Source organism: Glandiceps talaboti, assembly GCF_964340395.1.
Source record: "Glandiceps talaboti chromosome 2 unlocalized genomic scaffold, keGlaTala1.1 keGlaTala1_2_unloc_1, whole genome shotgun sequence".
Lineage (NCBI taxonomy): Eukaryota > Metazoa > Hemichordata > Enteropneusta > Spengelidae > Glandiceps > Glandiceps talaboti.
In genome coordinates, this window is record NW_027554289.1 from 107,035 (window position 1) to 132,877 (window position 25,843).

Below are 25,843 nucleotides of genomic sequence, written 5' to 3' on the forward strand. Positions count from 1 at the left end.
ATTTCATTAACTGTTTCCCCTTGTCCAGCCACAGTTAATGATCAATCTCAAAGTATTAATCATAATTTGCATACTGCTCTGCAGACTATTGTTTTTTTATTCACCAATCACTGTGACATTCTTTGTTCACGAGTTGCAAAATGCTGTCAGCAAGGTGAGTTGATTTCACTCTCTGTCCAGCTTTCATTCACAAGATCTCTATTATGTTCATCAGTTATAAACTAATGTCCAAGACAGAATGATAATCTGGAGATAATCAATGTATTGATTAGAATCAATTTATTGTTTTAGCATGACCATGACATGGCTTACCTGTAAGTCTCTCTCTTTCTACTCAGATAACTCAACAAAATCAGAATGTGCAATAGACACCTGCCAGGATTCAAATATGCTGCAAACTATAAAGGTATTTAGAGCTGATCTTTCTTAGTTTCAAAACCTGTGCTAATCTTGTCTAGTTTTTCATGATCAAAACACATTATTTCTATTAGAAACATCTGTTATATGCTCTTTACCAGAGTTGATTTTGATTATTGTCAGACAGTAAATAAAATAAAATAAAATGAGCTGTCAATGACCAAGAAGCCATCAAAATAAAAATGCAAACATGAGGTTGCCATTACCTTTTTGTCATGCATCCTCAACGGCACACAGCTGCCAAAATTGGTGTATACTGCCCTTCTGCTCATGAAATGTCCTGAACACATTATTTTTGCATTCACTGATATATAGGTGTTAATGTTTGTTGAATTGTAGGCATCAGCATCCCACTGACCAGAGGCACCTCAATTGTGAACTACATGTATGCCCAATATTAGCTACAGTTGCTGCAGAAATGCAATCATAGACTTGGATCCATCACCAAGAACACTTCACAGACCACAGCAGAGTAAATATTTTACAGGAAGGAGTTGAGACTACAATGCACCATTATATCAAGAACACTTGTAACAATCCACCACAAGATGAAAAATTGTGCAGAAAGAGGAAGAAGTTAAGACGACCAGTTACATCACTAAGAACACTCTTTGCAATCCACCACACTATTAATGTTGTACAGGAAGAGGAAGAAGTCTAGTTACTATCAGGGTTGGTCAGCTTGTCATGGTAAGAATTAATAGTCTGTAACATCTCCAAGTCATTTGGAAGAACTATGCAGCATTTGCGCCAACAACGATATGTATTAAATGAGTTACCTATAGCATAGAGGTGGTCTTTATGAGAAACAGAAGTTGTAAAATGAACAAGACTATTGCTCACATTATCAACTGTCATGTGAAGCATGTATTTATTATTTGTCAACAAATCCATAACCCATTCATGATTGTTTTGTCAAATACCAAATACAATATCAACAATAATTAGTAAACAATTCAGCCATTGAAAGGAATAGTTAAACTGTTTCAATTGACATGTAGAGTGTATTTGACAAAAAGAAGAATGAAAATTGATTACAGCTCCTGGGTTTGAATATTTGAGATCTCTTTTAAAAGCCATACTAGCTAGAAGATTTGACGGGTTACCTGGTATATGATGCTATGGGAAACATGGGTGTTGAGGAATTATTGATTGTAAATTCTGAGAAATTTTATAAATTTTTAAGATTACTGTATCCTTAAACAAGAACAATCTGTCTCTAGATTATTCTTGGGGTTATTTAACAAAGCCCTAATCCCCTGCTATGGCCACTGTCTTTTACATTGAATTGACCTGAAGACAAGGGACCTGCGTACACTCATAAAGTTGTGCAGTGCATACATGTGTCTGTGTTTGTGAATAACTTAAAGCTTGAAATCACTGGACCTACTGCTAAAGTTGATGCATTTGTTTAGGTGTTACTAGGGTGTCAACTTTGGGGAACTTGTTAAAGACAAAGTGACTGTACCATAGATGTCAATGATAAGGTAACAGAACAACTTAAAGTTAACCCTAGACACAGCTTAGTTGGAATGTCTGGTACTACTAGACTGATAATCCATTTGGTATAATAAAGATGAAAACCTGTTCAGTGAAGGATGAGTGCAAATTTAGTGGAAAAATGTGAAACTTGCACCCTAAAATGGCTGACGAGATTTGTGTATTTATTGGCGTGTCCAACGAGACTTAAAGTGCACATTAATGGCTATATTACAAAATGGGGACAATGGAAACATAACCACCACACTCCTAGCAATATGTTAACTAATTGATGTTGGAGTCAAAAGAAGCGAGATTAATAGGGAACTTGCAAACCTGCCATGTTGAATGTTGCATCATGGGGAATGGGATAATAAATGCTAAATAAATTAGTACATTGTATTGTAAACAATACTGTTACATTGTTTGTAACCACAAATAATCAATTCATAGTCACCCTGACCTTTATGGAAGGTTTATTTTATTGGTAGCTCCAGAATAGGTATTACGATAACCACACATAATCCCACAGGCCTTTGCATCTGAGCATGCTCAGTCTGGATTGCAAGTGCGCTGTTTATTATTATTCTAAGGTATGTAAACCCCAGCAACAATAAAAATGATATAGCACATGCAACTTTAAACTCTATTATATCAACTGACATATAAAATTAATTTCAGGCCAGCAATTGTGATACAGTGTTACAGTGTACTTAATTAGTGCCATCTTGTTATGTTATGTTCTAAAACTAAAAAATGTCTTCTCACTTGTTTGATTATGGAGAATACTTGCTGAGCATTTGCACATAAAATTTGAATTAGAATTACAAGTCATATTTATCGAGAATTTGAAATTCATTATGATCATACCATTACAATTGAAGAATACCTAACCCATACAAATCTTCAGTGTATTTATTTGGTAGACTCTGTTGCTTAGTCTCTTTGCGTATGCTTTGGTCACCTCTAGTCTAGGCACCTAACCCTAACCCTTCACCATTAACCAAACTAGCAAATTAACCATAATATTAATCATATCTGTAAAGACTAACACAAACCATCTTTGAGTGATTGTTAAGCTTATGCAAAGAGAAAACTCAACTTGTTCTTCCATTTTTAATATAATGATGATTTTTGGGATATAATTAATGCTAGTATATGTTTTGTATCATGTTATTTTTAATTGTACCGAAAGCTTTGATATAGATTAGAATCCATATGGGTACCAGAATTGTTATACCACCTCTATACATCTTTTATTGGGGACAGTTATACATTGAGTAGGGGAACAACTATACTTCACTTTTCTGAGGAAATACTTGTACTACTTTCATGAGGCGAGGGTCAATAACTATACGTCAACTACATGTATATTTTTATAAGGCGATGACTACATTTTACTTTGATTGGGGAACAGTTACACTTTACTTTGATTGTGGAAAAGTTGCCCTTTACTTTGATTAAGGAACAGTTACACTTTACTTTGGTTGAGGAACAGTTACACTTGACTTTGATGGAGAACAGTTGCACTTTACTTTGATTAAGGAACAGTTACACTTTACTTTGGTTGAGGAACAGTTACACTTTACTTTGATTTAGGAACAGTTGCACTTTTCTTTGATTGGGGAACAGTTACACTTTACTTTGGTTGAGGAACAGTTACACTTTACTTTGATTAAGGAACAGTTACACTTTACTTTGTTTGGGGAACAGTTGCCCTTTACTTTGATTTAGGAACAGTTACACTTTTCTTTGATTGAGGAACAGTTACACTTTACTTTGATTTAGGAACAGTTACACTTTACTTTGGTTGAGGAACAGTTACACTTTACTTTGATTAAGGAACAGTTACACTTTACTTTGGTTGAGGAACAGTTACACTTGACTTTGATTGAGGAACAGTTACACTTTACTTTGCTTTTGGAACAGTTGCACTTTACTTTGATTGAGGAACAGTTACACTTTACTTTGATTGGCGAACAGTTACACTTTACTTTGCTTGGGGAACAGTTATACCTTACTTTGATTGGGGAACAGTTGCACTTTACTTTGATTGGGGAACAGTTACACTTTACTTTGCTTTAGGAACAGTTACACTTTACTTTGATTGGGGAACAGTTATACTTTACTTTGATTGGGGAACAGTTACACTTTACTTTGCTTGGGGAACAGTTATACTTTACTTTGGTTAAGGAACAGGTACACTTTACTTTGATTGGCAAACAATTACACTTTTAGTTTAGTTGGGGAACATGTACACTTTACTTTGATTTAGGAACAGTTACACATTACTTTGATTGAAGAACAGTTAGACTTTGCTTTGATTGGGGAACATATGCAATTTACTTCGGTTGAGGAAGTTATTCTTTATTTTAATTAAAGAGCAGTTACAATTTATTTTATTTTGGAATAAATACACTTTACTTTGATTGAGGAACAGTTGCACTTTTACTTTGATTGGGGAATAGGTACACATTACTTTGATAGGGAAACATTTACACTTCGATTGGGAAACATTTACACTTTGATTGGGAAACAGTTACACTTTACTTTGATTAGGGAACAGTTACACTTTACTTTGATTAGGGAACAGTTACACTTTTCTTTGATTGGGAATAGTTACACTTTACTTTTAATGGGGAACAGTTACACTTTACTTTGATTGAGGATCAGTTACACTTTACTTTCATTGGGAATGGTTACACTTTACTTTCATTGGGGAATAGTTACACTTTACTTTGATTGAGGAACAGTTACACTTTACTTTGATTAGGGAACAGATACACTTTACTTTGATAAGGGAACAGATACACTTTGGGGAATAGTTACACTTTACTTTGGTTGAGGAATACTTACACTGTCTTTTCTTTGATTGAAGAACAGTTACACTTTACTTTGATTGAGGAACAGTTACACCACTTGACTTTGATTTAGAACAGTTGCACTTTACTTTGAGGAAGAGTTACACTTTACTTTGATTGGGGAACAGTTACACCTTACTTTGATTGAGGAACAGTTACACTTTGCTTTGGTTGAGGAACAGTTACACTTTACTTTGGTTTGGGAACATTTACACTTTCGCCTTGAATGGGAACAGTGACACTTTGGGGAACAGCTACACTTTACTTTGGTTGAGGAACAGTTACACTGTCTTTACTGTGAAGAACAGTTACAATTTACTTTGATTGAGGAACAGTTGCACTTTACTTTGATTTAGGAACAGTTGCACTTTACTTTGATTGGGGAACAGTTGCCCTTTACTTTGATTAAGGAACAGTTACACTTTACTTTGGTTGAGGAACAGTTACACTTGACTTTGATCGAGAACAGTTGCACTTTACTTTGATTAAGGAACAGTTACACTTTACTTTGGTTGAGGAACAGTTACACTTTACTTTGATTTAGGAACAGTTACACTTTACTTTGATTGGGAAACAGTTATACTTTACTTTGATTGGGGAACAGTTACACTTTACTTTGCTTGGGGAACAGTTATACTTTACTTTGATTGGGGAACAGTTACACTTTACTTTGCTTGGGGAACAGTTATACTTTACTTTGATTGGGGAACAGTTACACTTTACTTTGATTGGGAAACAGTTACACTTTACTTTGATTGGGGAATAGTTACACTTTACTTTGATTGGGGAATAGTTACACTTTACTTTGATTAAGGAACAGTTACACTTTACTTTGATTGGGGAATAGATGCACTTTACTTTGATTAAGGAACAGTTACACTTTATTTTCATTGGGAATAGATGCACTTTACTTTGATTGAGGAACAGTTACACTTTACTTTCATTGGGAATAGATACAATTTACTTTGATTGAGGGACAGTTACACTTTACTTTGAATGGGAACAGTTACACTTGACTTTGATTGAGGAACAGCTACACTTTACTTTGAGGAACAGTTACACTTTACTTTGATTGAGAAACAGTTACATTTACTTTGAATGGGAAAAGTTACACTTTGGGGAACAGTTACACTTTACTTTGATTGGGGAACAGTTACACTTTACTTTGATTGAGGAACAGTTACACTTTACTTTGATTGAGGAATAGATACACTTTACTTTGGTAGGGAAACATTTACACTTTACTTTGATTGGGGAACATTTACAATTTACTTTGATTAGGGAACAGTTATACTTGACTTTGATTGAGGAACAGTCACACTTTGGTTTGGGAACATTTACACTTTCTTTGAGGAACATTTACACTTTACTTTGATTGAAGGACAGTTACACTTTACTTTGATAGGGAAACATTTACACTTTGATTGGGGAACATTTACAATTTACTTTGATTAGGGAACAGTTATACTTTACTTTGATTGAGGAACAGTCACACTTTGGTTTGGGAACATTTACACTTTCTTTGAGGAACATTTACACTTTACTTTGATTGAAGGACAGTTACACTTTACTTTGATTGAGGAACAGCTACACTTTACTTTGATTAAGGAACAGTTACACTTTACTTTGAATGGGAACAATTGCACTTTACTTTGATTGGGGAACAGTTATACTTTTACTTTGATTGAGGAACAGTTGCACTTTACTTTGATTAAGGAACAGTTACACTTTACTTTGATTGGCGAACAATTACACTTTTAGTTTAGTTGGGGAACATGTACACTTTACTTTGATTTAGGAACAGTTACACATTACTTTGATTGAAGAACAGTTAGACTTTACTTTGATTGGGGAACATATGCAATTTACTTTGGTTGAGGAACAGTTATTCTTTATTTTAATTAAAGAGCAGTTACAATTTACTTTTATTTTGGAATAAATACACTTTACTTTGATTGAGGAACAGTTGCACTTTTACTTTGATTGGGGAAAAGTTACACTTTACTTTGATTGAGGAACAGTTATACTTTACTTTCATTGAGGAACAGTTACACTTTACTTTGATTGGGAATAGATACACTTTACTTTGATTGGGGAACAGTTACACTTTACTTTGATTGGGAAACAGTTACACTTTACTTTGATTGAGAAACAGTTACAATTTACTTTGATTGGGAAACAGTTACACTTTACTTTGATTAGGGAACAGATACACTTTGGGGAATAGTTACACTTTACTTTGGTTGAGGAATACTTACACTGTCTTTTCTTTGATTGAAGAACAGTTACACTTTACTTTGATTGAAGAACAGTTACACTTTTCTTTGATTGAAGAACAGTTACACTTTACTTTGATTGGGGAACATTTACAATTTACTTTGATTGGGTAATAGTTACACTTTACTTTGATTGGGGAACATTTACAATTTACTTTGCTTTAGGAACAGTTACACTTTACTTTGATTGAGGAACAGTTACACTTTACTTTCATTGGGAATAGATACAATTTACTTTGATTGAGGAACAGTTATACTTTACTTTGATTGGGGAACAGTTACACTTTACTTTGATTGGTAAACAGTTACACTTTACTTTGATTGAGGAACAGTTACACTTTACTTTGATTTAGGAACAGTTGCACTTTACTTTGATTGAGGAACAGTTGCACTTTACTTTGATTGGGGAACAGTTACACTTTTCTTTGATTGGGGAACAGTTACACTTTACTTTGATTGGTAAACAGTTACACTTTACTTTGATTGAGGAAGAGTTACACTTTACGTTGATTGGGGAATAGTTGCACTTTACTTTGATTGGGGAACAGTTGCACTTTACTTTGATTGGGGAACAGTTGCACTTCACTTTTGATTGGGGAACTTTTACACATTACTTTGATTGAGGAAAGGTTAACCCTTATTTTGATTAGAGGTGTTGCTTTACTTTTATTTTGCTAGGGGACTAGTCTCACTCTACTCTGACAGGGAATAGTCTGGATGCCAACTTGGTTTCACACGAAACCACATCTGGTCAAAGTCCCTCAATCAGCACAATAGGTTGTTCATCCCATCAGTGAACCCCAGCTGATATAGTGATGAACAGTATATAAGTAGCACCCAAAGCTGACAAATATATCATTACATAACTGCCCCAATAACCACTATCTTTATGAGGGCTGTGTTATTGGTTAGAATTTTGTGATTCATTAAAAATAAAGGTATGATGTTAATGACTGTTTGGGTGGGTGTGTATGAATTTTAAATTACATTAAATTGCAGCTCGTGCATCTCAGGACTTGTAGTGTAACAACTTTGACTATACTGTGAGTGGAGATGTAAATAGTAACGATTCTGTATAGGAACTAGACTAACCAGGGAACAGTTGCACTTTACTTTGCTTTTGGAACAGTTACATTTTACTTTGATTGAGGAACAGTTACTCTGTAATTTGATTGGGGTACAGTTGTACTTTACTTTGATAGGGGGCCAGTTTTACTTTAGTTTGATTGGAGAACAGTTACATTTTATTTTGATTGGTGAACACTTATACTTTACTTTGATTGGTAAAAGTCATGCTTTATTTTGATGCGGGAAGAGTTACAATTTACTTTGCTCTGAGAACAGTTATACCTTACTTTGATTGCGAGCCTTTACACTCTATTTTCATAAGGGAAAAGCTGTGTGTTAAATGGTAAATTGTGGCACAATACAGCATTTTTTGTACAAACAATTATTTGTAAAATAAAACTTCTTTTAGTAATTTCACAATGTATTTCCTTTTGTAAATATTTTTGCCTGGTTTCCATGGCAACCCAATTTTATAACACACACACACAGTGATCAGTGTGATGATCGCAACAGCATGAAACAACTTCTTGTGAATGTTGCTTGATACTGCGTTATTTACACAACTCTACATACATATGTATTGAGCACTGTTTATTCCAGTATAGACATTTTACGTATACCGAGTTTATATGTGTACATTATATACTAGTATACATGTATGTTAATTATTAATATCATGAAAATGTTTCAACTGTTATATTTTTTGAAAGGTGATACATTTTTATAGAATTCAATAAAGCATTATTATACTATTGTCACAGTTTCCATTCATATTTATTCCCACTAGATAGAGCCAGGAGAGGACTATAGGAATAACTATCTGTTATCAGTCCTGGCATACATTTTGTGCACTGTAGGTGACAAATGCATGTCACTTTATTTCAATAATCTAAATACTGTAAAATGGGAAATTGTTTCCGGGGTTTAAATTAAGTACCTTACTCCCTAGGGTCATGTATGTGCATCCGTCCATGCCCACCTCTATCATAATACACACTTTTTCAACAAAATTTCAACAAAATAGCGATCCTGTGCATATGCACGTCACTTCATTTCTTGATTCTTCCAAAAACATCCAAATGGCGAACATTTTTGTCACAAAAATTAACATTTTGCCTTGTAGCATCGGAAGCTTAGTACATATAAAGATTATGTATTAGTTTCTAAACCCATATTATCTATGAATGTCCACAAACTGGCAAATGACGCTGACCTTGACCTTCAAGGTAATTTGGCCATAAAATGAAAAATCACATTTTGCCAAGTAACATCGAAAACGTGGTTGATAGACTCTATATCCCTGTTATCAATGGAGAGCTTTCTAATGACACTTTGACCTATTCCCTCATTAGTCCCCTTCGGACGAAGTCCGGGACGGGGACTTATGGATTGGGTTCCGTGTGTCCGTCCGTCCATCCGCAGTCGTTTCTTGGAGATGCCCGGACCAATTTTGTTTCAAACTTGGTACAGGGGCAACATGCTATGGCGTACATATGCACATCAATGATATGATCCAATATGGCTGCCTAGCAGCCATTTTGTTTGCGAATTTTCCATGTCCAAAGCCATAACTCTGACGTACTTGAACAGATCTCATTCAAAGTTGGTATTAGGACAGTGTTCTATGACATACATGTGCATATTCATTTTCATCGTGATATGATCCAATATGGCTGCCTGGCAGCCATTTTGTTTGCGAATTTTCCATGTCCAAAGCCATAACTCAGACATGCTTGAGGTCCCCCCCCCCATACCCGACCCATCCTTTATTGTTGAATGGTTTATTCCATCATGTCATCTTGAATAGTAGGGATGTCTCATGTTCAACGAGGAGACACAACATGAGTAGGCATGTTCCATGACCAATGAGCAGACACAACATATCTAAGTCTGTTTGATTTAGGTTTACAAGTGTTGTTGCGTGATCAGAGTAGTGATATCAAGAAAATGACAACATAAACTGCCAGTTCCTTAAAACCCAATCTTTATAGCGGGAGTATGTCGTTCTCGATGACTTGTTTTCAAAGTCAAATAGGCAAGGCATTCATCTGTACTCCAGCCCTCTACACGTCATTGGATAAAAGCAGTCACATGAACCTACAGTGAACTTGATCACTATTGGCCAAAGATATGGGATTATGCAAATCCACTATTAAATTAATGCCCTGTTTGGTATCATAATAAGCTACTGGCAAAGTGTAAAGGGATTAATATGTTTGCACACCTGTATCCATTTACTAAACAATAGACTAATGTTCCTTTAATAAAGCCTCGGCTTTCAATCCCAGGTTCTCGCATTAGTGGTTACTCCGCCCTTCGAACGCCTTATCCACTATCAGTAAATAGAATGCCTAACATATACATATCAATTTCAAGTTTTACCATCAAAATATACCAAAGACAAGGTGAAGCAGTATCATTATTTTCAATTTTCCACTGCACAAGATCGGGAGTGTTCGTGACCATAGCTAGCTTACCGGTTGTGGAGGCAACTAGATTAGCGTCATTGGCCTGAAAGGTACGCTGTGGACGGTATGCAACGTCTATTTTTAGTGACACTTTGTATGGACCACATTTAAAACATAATAATACTAAAATTTTGTCAACCCTGAATTCGTCACGTGATTAGATCCCAAAACAACAACACAGACCACGCTCAGGTAGCACGGGTATAGGTGTTAATCACCAAAATCCGTTAAATCTTGTTATGTACACCGGACTAAATACCTTGCTCCCTTCCCACGCCATAGTGGCGCTGTTCGACGATGGAATGCCCAACACGAAATGATAATATGTATGACAAATGTGAACGCAAGACTACAGATCACTACATGAACGAGACTAGTCCCAATAATTCCTTCATATACTATTAGTACACATTAAAGTTACACCCCCACGTTAACCTATGCTTACATATGTACATGTTTCTTTTATTGTGATATTTTAGACTTGAATGGAATACAAGCAGACTGTATTCATATATTTAGATTTGATATTAAGTTATGACACAGTACGACAAATACGGTGTATGAAACCATGGATGTATTAGATCCCAATTTGAAAATACATGAAAAGAACGTAGATTAACGAAATGACGTGCATAACACTAATACTGTGGGTGAAACTATCTGTAACGATTGCGAATACCAAGTTTAGTCGTCAAGAATCGAAAATGGTACCGAGTCCACCTCTAAAGATAATTTCCTGTATCACGTAATAATGGGGAAGGGGACTCCAAACATTTATATCAAATGTATGGTATTTCGTTTACCAGATAACCAAGCATGGGTTGTTAGATTTTATATTGTTTATTTAGATATCTACTCATCAGTCGTTCAATCTCAGACCACTAACGACTACAACCTACAAGTATATTACTCTTTTCATGTCGTTAAATCCCAGGTATTTCCGTTCATCTCATAAATGCGCAGATACAATTTTGATTCTGCTGTGACCTCGTCAGAGCATGGAGATAGAATGGCATTCATTCATTCTACCTCCGTGTTAAGATACACTGGGACCGAGGGCTTCATCTTAGTGGCAAACTGCTATCAGGATGGACAAGGGATACGTGTATACTCAGACCACTATAGAAAAGTGGTCTGAGATGTACATATATTTTCGTAAAACGTAATTGCCTCTTTTTACATATTTTTCGAAAACTGCCAAGATTTCTGTACACTGTACTGCACATATCACGTGCAGACAAGGAAATGTTGTTTTCTTGTCTGTGTACATATTGGGATCGATTCGTGTTTACAGGTACATTGTATATCATTGTGAAGAGTTTGATACATTCTTTTCATGGTGGGTCGTTCACTTTCGACCTTCTCCATCCCATAAAGAAAAGGTGTAAAACCGTTTTACGTCTTCCCACAGGCAAGTAATTGTCTGTGGTCTCCCCAAACTGGGTGGTGACTCAGATTTAGTGGTCTGGGGTGACGATAACCATTCCAGGTGGCCAGATGTTACTGGCGCCAACACCGGGAGCTTGTTCCCAGCATCGATATGTGTCAGTGCTCTGAGGTTAGTAACATGTCCCAGAAGATGTACATGTACAACCATTCTTCAATCCTGGCCGAAAACGCCATCACAGTCTTGATGCAGTGCTTCTGCTTCAACTTGTGTCATTTCGAGAATATTTATATCAAGTTGTGTGTGGTTTTGGGTCATCATCTGAATAGCGCCCTCTAACGATATAGAAGTTACGCCACGATTGACGTCTACATGCCATACCAGTCGCAACGTCATAGCATGGAGGAAGAATAACAGGCCTACCTCAGTACCTAAGATTCATCTGTACTGAAGTTTGTTTTAACATTTTGCCATGAATTATTGTGAATGGGAGACACACCTCGCTAGTCCTCAGACAAGATACAATGTCCAACCACAGACAAGTGTCTGTGGTCCGAACACTACATATAAGTATCCGTTGGTTTATACTAGTATGTACTTCCATGGACTAACATACATATACAATGTACTTCTGAAATACAGCATTATGTAGACTGTAAGATACGTCGTGACGTTCCGCCCTCACCGTCCTGGCCGATGTGTGAGGTCACGATGTACCTTACAGACTAAGCATAACCATAAATTATTGAGATTTCAACTATTTAGCAGGGTGACCTCTTTGACATGGGAGAGTCATAAATTTGGGCATATTGTTTAAAGTATTGACATTAAATGGGGAATAGAGGCGGGACTGGTTTTATCTTAGCTGCATGCTTTGGGAACTCGGTAAAGTAATCTTGGGACAAACCATGGACAAACTAAAGGGGCGAAAGTCACGAGTCTGGCAGCGAGACTAAGCTCATATGCACAGGTACGTGTATTGATAATCGAATGGCCTGTAGACAATGAAGAGCTTCTCTCAATTATCCACCAAACAAGACAGGGTATTCTCTCAATTAACACAATCATACAGAAAGGCATCGAAAAACTCGGTTCTCATTAACAAAAAAAACCTTATTTTAATTATATACAATGTGTAAAAGTAGTATACAGTTATGTTACAAAAAGCATGTAGAGAGATGATGTCTCGCTCTAGGGAAGAAGATGGCAAGTAGACGACAGGTAACATTGATAGCACTACGACAGTAACAGGAAACTCCCCAATCATACCATGACACTCCATGGCCAATAAACTTACTAATAAATATAATATCTACTGATTCTTTAAACACAAGAGTTTCAATGTACACTAAGAAAATCTTCCTACTTTTTTCCTCTAAAACTACTGAAACGGTTTCATCTGAACGAAAAACTGTCTTTCTTCTCTCTGTTTTCAATTTTGAAATGTTGACAAGTGGCTGGTGACTGTTCGAGTTAGTCGATTGCTTGAATGCTGAAATATTCAGGTGAAAGGACTTGATGAAATCAGCAACCCCTTCGGACGCCAAACATTTTAGTGTTACGCATGTGTGGATTACGGGCTAAAACGACACCTTGGTTTGGTCTACGGCCCAGGATACCAGCTGAGAACCATTCCTGTAGTAAAACAAAAAAAAATTGTTAATATAAAGAACATGTAAAAAGAACACTATCATAAACTGTCCCTCGTAGACATTATTCATTGGCAACAATTGAAAAGTCGGTAGTACATTTAACATACAGCATATTTTCATTTTTTGGCCGTACTAGTGCCATGGTAGGTTACGACACGTCTTCCCCCCCCCCCAGTGTCAAAACCCCGCAGTGTATACATCCAGAGCTAGTCGATGATAGACACGTACATCCCAAGCAACTACTATGCATACCAACTACAAGGAGAAAATGTTGTGTAGGAAGAAGCCTTGAACCCAGGGTATCGTCTCCATCTCAGAACCATTTTAGCTTTACGAGGAACGATAAGGAATAGGAAGTCATTGAACTTACATTTACATTACTGTTAGCCAGCACTCCGGCGTCGATCCTCTGTCTGAATTCAATACTTGGATATATGGATTCGTTGCCATTCCCCCTGGACGTGTCTGGTCGATCCTCTTCATCTAAGTCTGGAAACGAATGCATTGGAAAACGAATATGGAACGATCCGGCAATGGGAAAACTGTCTGGATTGTATACGCTGAGGTCCCTTTCACCTGCATCATCATCATCATCTTCTCCCTGCTGGTCTTCATCCATCGGACTCGAACCCACGTGAACGGAAAACTGTTTAAGCATCTCAGCGTCGCTATCAACTTCGTCGTTTGGAAGCTGGGCTTCTAGCATATCTATTGAAAGAAAAACATCAGAACATTTGATGAAATGCGTTGAAAAGAAGAAAGAAGATCGATCACAGAAGTCCTTTGAAACATTAATATGATATTGAATGTGTATTGTTTGCGGGTGTTAATACATGGGGGTTTTCAAGTATGGATTTGCGGTTGCATGGAATCCAGAAATGTTATTGGACCACTGCTAACGGTGCAAAAGTTGTTGCATGGAAGTATTTACTTCCATGGGTGTTGTTACCACAAACTCGTGGTCTGTGCCTCAAACAACCAGGGTTTTCAAGAGTAATAAAATGACGAATACTCGTTTTCTACTAGTAACATGATCGCTTTATCAAATTCATGCGGAACGAGATCGATCTAAAGAACAACTGGACCAGTCATGCTTGCACTGTTACAGATAGATTTAGTCAGGACTCGATTCTGATGTCTCCACCTGCATCTGTAGAACGGAAAGTGTCAGAATTGAGTTCCGACTTAGTCCGTCTGCAAGCAGGATTAGCTAAAGAACGACATAATGGTTCTCTCGGGAACATATTACGAAACAGAAGAAGTCAGTCCGTGAGTCGGAAGATGAATATTTCAATATTGTGACGAAAACGTAAAATCAAAGACTATGGAGATAGAGCCCACATGTACACTTCTTTCTACCTCCATGCATGGATCTATCGCTGGAAGGACGTCGACGTCCTTCCTAATGCCTCCGTGCATAGACTGAATACCCCTGTATGAAACATTAACTTACCAAACAGGAACTGTTCTACTTCATCCATCTCACTAGAATCATACATAGATTGTACATCGAAATCATCAGACTGGTCAAATAAGCAAGTAGTAGTAATATGGTCTTCCATCGTTGACGTTAGCAAAGTTTGAGTGTAGTGCGCAGAGAAACGTGTTTGTCAATGTTACGGGAGTCGAAGGCTTCTCTGGAATGACTTGACGAGCGAAAATCGAGGGGGTTTATGCCTCCAGAAAACAAAAGGATACATAAATTAACACTTCTATAAAACAGCTTGATATGTTGATACCGTATCTACGATAGAGTAATTAATTAGTGTAATGTTGATTTACAAACGATTAGTTCTGAACAAAAGAGTTTCCGACTTCAAGTTGTATAGTGAGGATATGTGTCAACAGCACTATGGATGTCAACACTTGAGAGACACTGTGTCGCCAGGTAAAAGTTGTTGCACCTTTCAGAGTCTGACAGAAAACTTTTTGCAGAAAAATAAATGTTCAGTTTTTTGGCTGAATGTTTTTCTTCCTTGTCTGTGGTAGTGGTGACCAACATGACAAATCCACCCTCATTTAAAACAAAATAATAATAAAATTTTGTCAACCCTGAATTCGTCACGTGGTTAGATCCCAAAACAACAACACAGACCACGCTCAGGTAGCACGGTCATAGGTGTTAATCACCAAAATCCGTTAAATCTTGTTATGTACACCGGACTAAATACCTTTCTCCCTTCCCACGCCATAGTGGCGCTGTTCGATGGTATCCCCAAACACGAAATGATAATAGGTATGACAAATGTGAAAGCAAGACTACATATCACTACATGAACGAGACTAGTCCCAATAGTTCCTTCTGTATATACTATTAGTACACATTAAAGTTACACCACCACGTTAACCTATGCTTACATATGTACATGTTTCTTTTATTGTGATATTTTAGACTTGAATGGAATACAAGCAGACCATATTCATATATTTAGGTTTGATATTAAGTTGTAACACAGTACGACAAATAAGATGTATGAAACCATGGATGTATTAGATCCCCTTATACATCCATGATAAAACCAATTTGAAAATACATGAAAAGAACGTAGATTAACGAAATGACGTGCATAACACTAATACTCTGGGTGAAACTATCTGCAACGATTGCGAATACCAAGTTTAGTCGTCAAGAATCGAAAATGGTACCACCACCTCTAAAGATAATTTCCTGTATCACGTAATAATGGGGAAGGGGACTCCGAACATGTATATCAAATGTATGGTATTTCGTTTACCAGATAACCAAGCATGGGTTGTTAGATTTTATATTGTGTATTTAGTTATCTACTCATCAGTCGTTCAATCAACAACTACAACCTATAAGTATATTACTCTTTTCATGTCGTTAAATCCCAGGTATTTCCGTTCATCTCATGAATGCGAGGTGCGCAGATACAATTTTGATTCTGCTGTGGCCTCAGCAGAGCATGGAGTCTACCTCCACGTTCAGATACACTGTGACCGAGGGCTTCATCTTAGTGGCAAACTGCTATCAGGATGGACAAGGGATACGTGTAAACTCAGACCACTATAGAAAAGTGGTCTGAGATGTAAATATATTTTCGTAAAACGCACTTGCCTCTTTTTACACACTTTTCGAAAACTGCCAAGATTTCTGTACACTGTACTTCCATGCTTGTACATATCACGTGCAGACAAGGAAAACAATCTGTGTACATATTGGGATCGATTCATGTTTACATGTACATTGTATATCATTGTGAAGAGTTTGATACATTCTTTTCATGGTGGGTCGTTCACTTTCGAACTTCTCGATCCCACAAAGAAAAGGTGTAAAACCGTTTTACGTCTTCCCAAACTGGGTGGTGACTCAGATTTAGTGGTCTGGAGTGACGATAACCATTCCAGGTGGCCAGATGTAACTGACGCCAACACCGGTGGCTTGTTCCCAGCATCGATATGTGTCAGTGCTCTGAGGTTAGTAACATGTCCCAGACGATGCACATGTACAACCATTCTTCAATCCTGGCCGAAACCGCCATCACAGTCGTGGATGGTCATCTCCTCTGACAAGATCAAAGACAAAAAAGAACACATTCTTTGTTCGTAGACAGGTTCATCATGCGTAAGCTTTAATGTGTATCCACATGTACGTTGTCAAGGAAGTTATATACCTGTCCTTGTCTGTGATATGAACACAAATTACTACATCGCTCGTAAGGAGTATCACATACATCGGCAAACAACAAAATTAAGACCTTGGATGAAATGAGACATTTTTGCAACCGGCCCCTTACATTACAAATGTATTCTCAGACTGTTAATATATAGTCCTATACGGGAACAATCCTTATGCTTTATTTGTATCTGTTGTCTTCGCAGTTGTTTGGGGGTCTGAGGTGAGGGGTATGTGAAGAGCGCTCGAGAGAAACGAAGGAATACGACAGTTAATCCCTACAGGTGTTAATCACCTAAATCCGCTAAAGCTCGCTATGAACGCCAGACTAAATACCTTGCTCCCTTCCCACGCCACAGTGGCGCTGTTCGTTGGATCTTCATCATGTTTTCAAAAGTACAGATTGTATACATCGTCTGTGGCACATCTCACTTGGCATTGTAAGGTGTTGAAACTCTATTCCCAAGTCTATGGTTTCCATGCTAACTTCTACTTGAAGTATTTTAGCATAGACTCTACACGAAACTGTATGATAAATTATAGACTTGGTGGAGAGTCTATGGATAAATATGAAAGTAAGACCGAAAATGAGTGTGCAATATTCCAATAATACTCTACGCGAACCAATACAATAGCATCCCATGTTGCTGGCTGTCATTGGACTGCGGGGAAGAATGACCGTGATTAGATGGTCACCATATATACACTCAGGCCACTATGGTCTGTGCCTTACATTATCGACCATATTCATCATTGTCCCATAATAGTACGCATATCGACTTATTCGATAGAAACATATCGAACCCCTTCATGCAACCAGTTGAGTCATATCTGACAGTATTAGGCTATCTCCCTTTTGTGTTTAATAAAACTACACTAATATAAACATATCACTGGAATTCTGATTCAGATAAGTGATACAGTGATTGTATCGGATACAATCCAATCAGATGATTGATATATGATTGAGAAACAATGACACTAGTAAAAGAGGGTGTCAGTTGTTACAAGTCAAGAGATATATACCAATACAACATATCATTCATAGCATCAATTTCTCTTCATGATGACAAATTGATAACCTTGAAACGGTTGATGTCAGACAATATTGATATAATAATGAAAGTATCGCCCAGGGTATGTGACATTTGACGCATTCTCGTTATGAAACTCATTAACGTTCCCTTTGTAAATTGAGAAAAAACGGAGAAAGAAAGGTGTAAAACTGTTTCGCATCTTCCCACCATAATCAGCTGAATGACGTCGACGGTGACGATGAGCATTCCAGCTGGTCAGACGTTATTGGCGTCATTAGAAACATAGGTAAGCTTTCGCAGGTAGAAGATTCGCGACCAGACGATAACGTCATGACAGCCCATCATCATGGTCATCAAATTGGTGAGATTTCAAATGAATCATTACCCCTCAACTACCTGTGAATGGGCATTGTATTTCCTTTTTCTTCTTACTTTGACATTATATGACTGGCAAGGTATGCAGGCAATATATATTATATGAATGGTTTATCAAAGAATGTCCCCGTAATTGTTGCTTGCCTGAGGTTTTGTCGAGAACATTTGCACTAGTTTCCCGTTCCTTAATGTTTTGCTGTAGAAATCTTTTATACCATGATTTTATAAGGTGCCAATCGCATTTAGTCTGGTGCTCATAACAAGATTATATTAGCCGGATTTTGCCTTTCTCCCTTCCCACGCCAGAGTTGCGCTGTTCATATGTAACTTTGTTTTCACATTCTTTCAACCATGCGACAGTGGAGAATGATCAGCATCTCCAGTGTCTATATTTCAAAAGTGGAATCATGGATCACGGATGTACCAGTATTCGTGTGAAACGTGTTGATACGCCATCGTATTTTTTAAAAAGGTGTTTCGGTTTTGAAATGGCATGATAAATTATCGATTGTGAATGGAACCTGGGATATAAACAACTGCTTGAAAAGCTTGTTGTAACAGTGGATGTATCCTACATGTAATACATTCATGTTCTAACATAGACCTGGAGGGTATATGCATGGAAGTTATACTTCCATGGTCTATGGTTCTAGCCATAGAAGATAGGTCTATGTTCTAACAACTTTGGTTTGACATTTGTACTTGTACATGTACCCCATGGCAGCGTAACAACAATACAGATGAATGCATTACCGTTATAAATACAATCCTACCACAAGTGCTTCGACTTATATGATTAAATCGTACTATACTGTTACTATACACTTATAAGACGTGTATTGGGGGGTCGACGGGAACAAGCAAACACTTTCGAGAACTATGGTTCTACACCCCCCCCCCCCCCATAAATTACGAAAGTATACATCTCTCTGTTATAGAAACGCTGGACGACCAACATCAAAATCAATTTAATCACCGGCATCTCTTTGTTCTTTGATTAGATGCCGACTAATTGCTATATGTAAATTGACTATCCGTTTTAGGAATTAATTTCGTAATTGATAGCTTGTTTCATCATTTTGTTTTCATAAATTATTATCACTTCTTTGTTACCATAATTTCCGACAAAGGTTCCTATCACCCAGGATCTCACTAATACATCCATGCTAACTAAGGCGGTGTCCATTTATCTCGAATTCGGACACACAAACTAAACCATCGCCACAAAACAACAAACCTCGACAACATTTCTAGATGTACCGCAAAGATTATTTTTCGTCGCGTTATGAAAGAATATGTTCTGGCTGGCGAGAATAAACTAAATAATAGCACTGCAAATGAAAAACGAAAGAACAGGTAGAAACGAAGTACTATTAAAATGGATCGCCACTGTTTATTATCAGAAATAGTGTCGTTGTTTTTTCTCAAGAGTGTAAAAGGGTACATCCAATAAAAATATCATTGACTTTTAAACGCAAATTGTTACATGTAAATTATAAACTATAGTGGGTAACCCTCGTTTACACGGTATTACATTACTGTGACTCTGAAGAAAGTTAAAAGGGCCACCACAGTCCAGATCAGCGCTGGCAAATCATAGATTCGATGTCATTACATCTACACTGTCTATGGTGTGATTACAGACAAGGAAACAATTCTGTAACATGAACACGTAGAACGACATTGCTGGATTACCTGATCACGTCCAGAGACACATTACGTCAATGTCATCCATAAACCGGCCTGATAGACCTCAACAAATGATATTTGCAAATCATGTACATACAGACATGGTTACAATTTTGAATGCTCCCATCATGGATCTGTTATTGAGATCATAGATCCATGCTCCCATGTCGTTCATTTATATTGTTTCTACTCTTTGTATTGTGACGTCATCACCTGAAAACCAATACCTGTACTACAATTATTTTCACACAAAGATGTTCCTTGTCTGTGATTTTCATGAAACGGGACACTTTATTTTTCTCCATTTTTTCGTCAATTTTTGTCACTTTCAGTTACGTTTTCTGACTATTATCTTCCATGGTAAAAAAGAGCAATGTAAGATTTCTATCAAAAGACAATACATGTACACAGGAAGGTTTACCAAAGATTGCTAAAACAAAAGTATTAGGCCCTTGTGATGGCGCACTATCGCAGTACATTACAATAATCTTTATTCCTTCTTATTTTCTCCTTCTCTCTTTTTAAAGACACAGATGTATGCATGTACAAGTGCAATTTTCAGATAGTGAACATCAAGTTTTGTCCAGTTTGTTCCATCGCATACGGTATTGCTATCTTGGTGTGTTTTGGGGGATTCTGATGGTTTCACAGCTTGGCTGCTTTCAGTATCACCACCAAATGTCCTCACATTAGACTTTTGACCTGTCATTTCTTTAATCAAAAAGTCCACCAAAGTTCCACTGGTCAGGAGAACAGCCCTGCCACCTGGTTTTATAACCCTGTAAAAGAACTCGTATATCATTAGAATGAAGCAACAGGGTGGTAGCCGAGAGACTTGTTATAGTCTCATTATAAAGCCCAATGTAGGCCTGAGATAGTCTAACAGCAGCAAGTCTCTGGGCTAACAGCATGGTGAATATTGATCAAACTTTGGAAATCAGCAATATATTGTTATTGTATCATGATTTCAGGGTCAAAGATCAGGCACAGTCAGCAGGACAGTGGATCAGGGTAGCTTTACAAAGTAACTTCAACATCTTTGAAATGGGAACCCATGGTGACAGCATAGAGCCCATGTCTGGGGGGGAGAGGGTTAGAAACAGACTGTTCATCAATCCCTGTGACAGTGGGTGGATGAGGGTGGGGGGGGGGGGTTAGAAACTGGCCTGTTCATTTCTCTCTATGTGACAGTGGGGTGAATGGAGGGGTGTATTAGAAACTGACCTGTTCATCTCTCTTTGCATGATGGGATACAATATTTTGACATCTTCAAAAGTACTGTGGTTTAATCCAAACGGTATATCACTAACAATGCAGTCAACACTGCTGTCTTTCATTGGTAAACCTGTAGGATATACATCAAAAGATTTTGTAGGACTGAGTTTTGTCAATATTTGTAAGGTATAAATTATCCACTTGGACTGTAATCTTTGTATATAAGGTACGCCATGATAGGGTGCCCTCACACATCAGTCTTTTGTCTTTGTAAGGGTGGAGTGACATGAAGTATCTCACTCTATAAACTGTATTAAATCTATTAAATGAACAAAATACTGTCTAAGCTCTAGTCCTGACATTTTAATGCAGTGGATCAGTTTGTGTAGACATTTGAGAATTGTGAAGAACACAGCTAAAAAATACTAATACAATGGAAATCACAAACCCTGAAACCAAACGTCGCCTGGTTCGACAAAAATCTCACTAACATTGCCACAGTTTTTGTCTGGCGATATAAAATATCTCTTTGATTTTGTAAATGTTCTCGTCTGGCTCAACAAAAATCTAATTAATATTTTCACATGTTATCGTCTGGCACAACAAGAACTGAATTACAATTGATACATTTTAGTCAATAGTGACTGTCTCAAAAATATCAAAGAACGCGCCAGACCTTAGGTTTACCAGGCAGGGACATATGAATTTGACGTTGATCTCCTAAGATAATGGTAGCTCACGCAAAGAAAGTGTAACAATATCGGTAAGATGTTTGTCACGCCAGACAATTGACGAAATGCTGTTGGTAAGATTTTTGTCTAGCCAGCCGATAGAATGTAGCAATGTTAATGAGATTTTTGTTGAGCCAGACAACGTTTTGTTTCAGGGTTTATGATTTCCGTTGTAATGAATCAAGATAATGAATCATCATTTTTTAACTGGAAAAATTATCATGAAAATTTCAGAGAGAATAAACGTACATTTCACATCAGCATGGACAAGGTTTACTGTACCACCCCTCTTTGCATGTTGAATATTTAACTTGGCAAGTGTCAGCTGATTCATGTTGTTATCACCTCCTATACATAATATACCCTGGTGATGGGGTAGAGAGAAAAAAAGAATTATTACATGTAATAATAACCTGATGTAATAAGTTTTCTGTGAGTTATATTCATGGGTGGTTTGGCAAACCCAAACTTTGACATTGTTCAAAACAAATCTTTTTTTCGTTTCTGAAATTTTATTACAGGAGACATATCTTTGCCTACCTTCCATGCCATTGCAGCCTCTAAAAGAACCGTTCCTGTGCCACACATTGGATCAAGAACAACATGGCCACTTTGAATATCAGCCAAATGACACATACACCACGCTATGGTTGATCTAATACCAATCTTTTTGATGTATTGTCTTCTGGATAAGGGGTCAAAGGTCACAGGTAAACCAATCAGCATGTACTCATCACACACATGGACAGAAATCTACAAATAATATGAAAATATGAAATGGTATTAATTCATGTTACTTTAATAGGTGTGTACATTCTGAAACTACTCTTCTTAGGAAGTTTTAACCTGCAGTCTAAGTCTGCCAGGTAAATCCTGACTTGAGGAACTCAAATTTCAACCATTCCTTTGTTACCTTTGTATCCTTTATGATCCTGCCTGGCTGTAAATTGGGAAATGAGGCATTGGCAACAGTTGTGGGATAAATCTAATTACTAAATTTTGAAATCACATGACATTCTGGAAGCAAATGTTCTTTGATTAGAAATTAATATGAGGTCTGTATTATTATGATTGCAAATACTACTAAGCATTCTGGATGAATGTGACGAGTGATTAATTCTTGTACATATACCTGAACAATTCTCACCATAAATTTCAGACTTTGTAAGTAAAACGTGTGTGTGTGTGTGTGTGTGTGTGTGTGTGTGTGTGTGTGTGTGTGTGTATGTGTGTATGTGTGTGTGTGCATGTGCATGCATGTGTGTGTGCGTGCATGCATGCATATGTGTGCATGCATATGTGTGTGTGTGTGTGTGTGTGTGTGTGTGTGTGAGTGTGTGTCTTTGAAATGCATCACATACTTACATCAAGCTTTGGTTTTCTGAGTTCAATGCTCCATCCATGTTTCTTTGCTAGAGCTGTTCCCATATTGATAGCAAATTCCTGAAGAGTATACATGAAGGGTGGTAAGGGATGTAATAATACCCCATGATGTGTGAGTGCTAGTGTGACATACTTGATGTATTTGTATGAGTGCTTGTGATGTTCACTGTGGTTGTATTTCCATTAGCGAACATTCATCAGACAACACTACTGTCTGCAAGCACAAGTGCAAATATACCCTAGATTTCCCACACTAGTTCTCACACAGCATGGGGTTCTGTTATTAGTATTACTACATATGTTTATCCAAAACAACAAATTTTGTAAAACTGTAACTCTGCTTTCATATAATTTCATATACATCATCATGGAACAATAACATTTTGAATACAGATATGCAACAATGTTTTTGGTATTGCACTGTAGAACAAAAACAATTGTATGCATGGTCACTGATGCAAGTCATCACTGGTTCATATGTTATAATGACATTAAGTCACAATGTGTATTTTTTATACTAGTCTAGTTCCTGACAACCATGTTCCTATTTTACGCAACATTTAATCTTCACACAGTACAATGTGTAAAATTAGAACACACTCGTCAGGAACTAGACTACTTTTACATAAAGACACATTATGGTATTTAAATACAAGAGATTTTACTTACTTGAGGTGAATGAATGTATTTTATTTTTCCCGTACATTTACAAGAAATTCTGAAGTCTACTTGTTTACTATAAGTATGTGTTTCAGTTCTTGATTCTATTTGATTATCTTTATTGGTTTTACAGTCACTTGATTCATTTTCTTCCTTGTCAATAATTTTGTCAGTTTCTTCTTTTTCTGAGGAATCATCAGATTTGAGCTTCTTCTCTGTATGTGTACTATCAGGTACTGTGTCCATTTCCTCAGCATTCTGATACCCTTCCAATGCATTCTCCTTCCTTTGGATTTCAGTCACTGATGTATCACAACTTTTAATATTGCCTTGCTTTTCTTGAAACTCTTTCCAGACTTCTAAACTGTTTTCCCATGTTGTTATTTCTTCAGTAATGTTTCTAATCAACCTCCTGCACTTTCCTGGAAAAAGTAAAATAAAATTCACATTTTTTTTCTATGTCAGGGTTTTCCTGATACACATTAGATACATGCACGTACATTGAATCACCATGTGTTTTCACAACAAGGGCTGCCTTATCACACAGGATAGCACAGTTGTGCACCATACTACATATAAAGTTACCTGCCTACTAAATACTGGTAAATGTGTCCAGGTTATGCAAATAATGTAATGGATTTAATATAGCTAATTGAGAGAAATTATTAATGGTTTTACATTACAACTAATCTTTGTTCAACTAACTGGTAACTTGTACACACGTATAAAATAAACCATGAACTTGAAGTTAGAATTTTATCATGAATCAGTCATGGGTCATGTAAGTGTTACAGTAGTCGTGTACTTTCTTTATACATTAATATACAAAGTATTACCTTTCGCATAGGGAAACTTGATATTGGGTCTGAAATCGACATTCACCATCAACCTCTCTGCAGTTTTCAGTGACTTCAGTAGTGGAACTTCGGCGTTAGATGAAAAAAACACTTTGCCATCCATACGTTTCACCTGACAAAAAAAGAGTTGGAAGATATACAGGTCGGTGCATGAGCAGTACTTACGTACTAATACACTGAGTGATTACCGACTCGTAGTATTCCGTGTACAACTTCAAATCCCACAATGACAAAAACATGTAGAACTAACCTGTACCTCAGAGCATTTTAATAGTGGTCTGAGACGTACGTACCGGTACATGCAGGACTGATTGGATCCTCAAGTTATAAAACGAACTACGCAGACCTAATAATCATCTAAAATTGAGAACACAATGCAATGCACACTCACTTGCTGGGCATTTAGCTTCTCTTTGATTTCTTTCGCGAGGAATTCCTCTAGCCCCCGTCCAGTTGTGGCAAAATACGAAGTCACTGGTCGATTCATATCCTGAGATGGATCACATGTACTCAACATAGCCATTGACCATTGAGGAATCCCTACATGTCAAAGGTCACAGTGTACAGTTGAAATAGCAATAGATTCAGCATCATATCTTTAACAAATAATCAAAACCAGTCTTCGACCGCACGAGTAAGCAATGACATAAA

At 37.1% G+C, this 25,843-nt stretch overlaps 1 protein-coding gene across 1 annotated transcript; it reads right to left on the reverse strand.

Moving 5' to 3' along the window:
• Positions 1 to 20,502: 20,502 nt before the first annotated feature.
• On the reverse strand, positions 20,503 to 25,729 carry LOC144453258 (U6 snRNA (guanine-N(2))-methyltransferase THUMPD2-like). The gene is made up of 8 exons (XM_078144530.1): positions 25,584 to 25,729; positions 25,172 to 25,304; positions 24,345 to 24,757; positions 23,658 to 23,735; positions 22,833 to 23,045; positions 22,542 to 22,656; positions 21,571 to 21,691; positions 20,503 to 21,125 (listed from the first exon to the last, which is right to left on the reverse strand). The coding sequence occupies exons 1-8, from the start codon at positions 25,713 to 25,715 to the stop codon at positions 20,837 to 20,839; spliced, it is 1,494 nt and encodes a 497-aa protein (XP_078000656.1). The 5' UTR covers positions 25,716 to 25,729; the 3' UTR covers positions 20,503 to 20,836.
• Between the last annotated feature and the right edge of the window lie 114 nt (positions 25,730 to 25,843).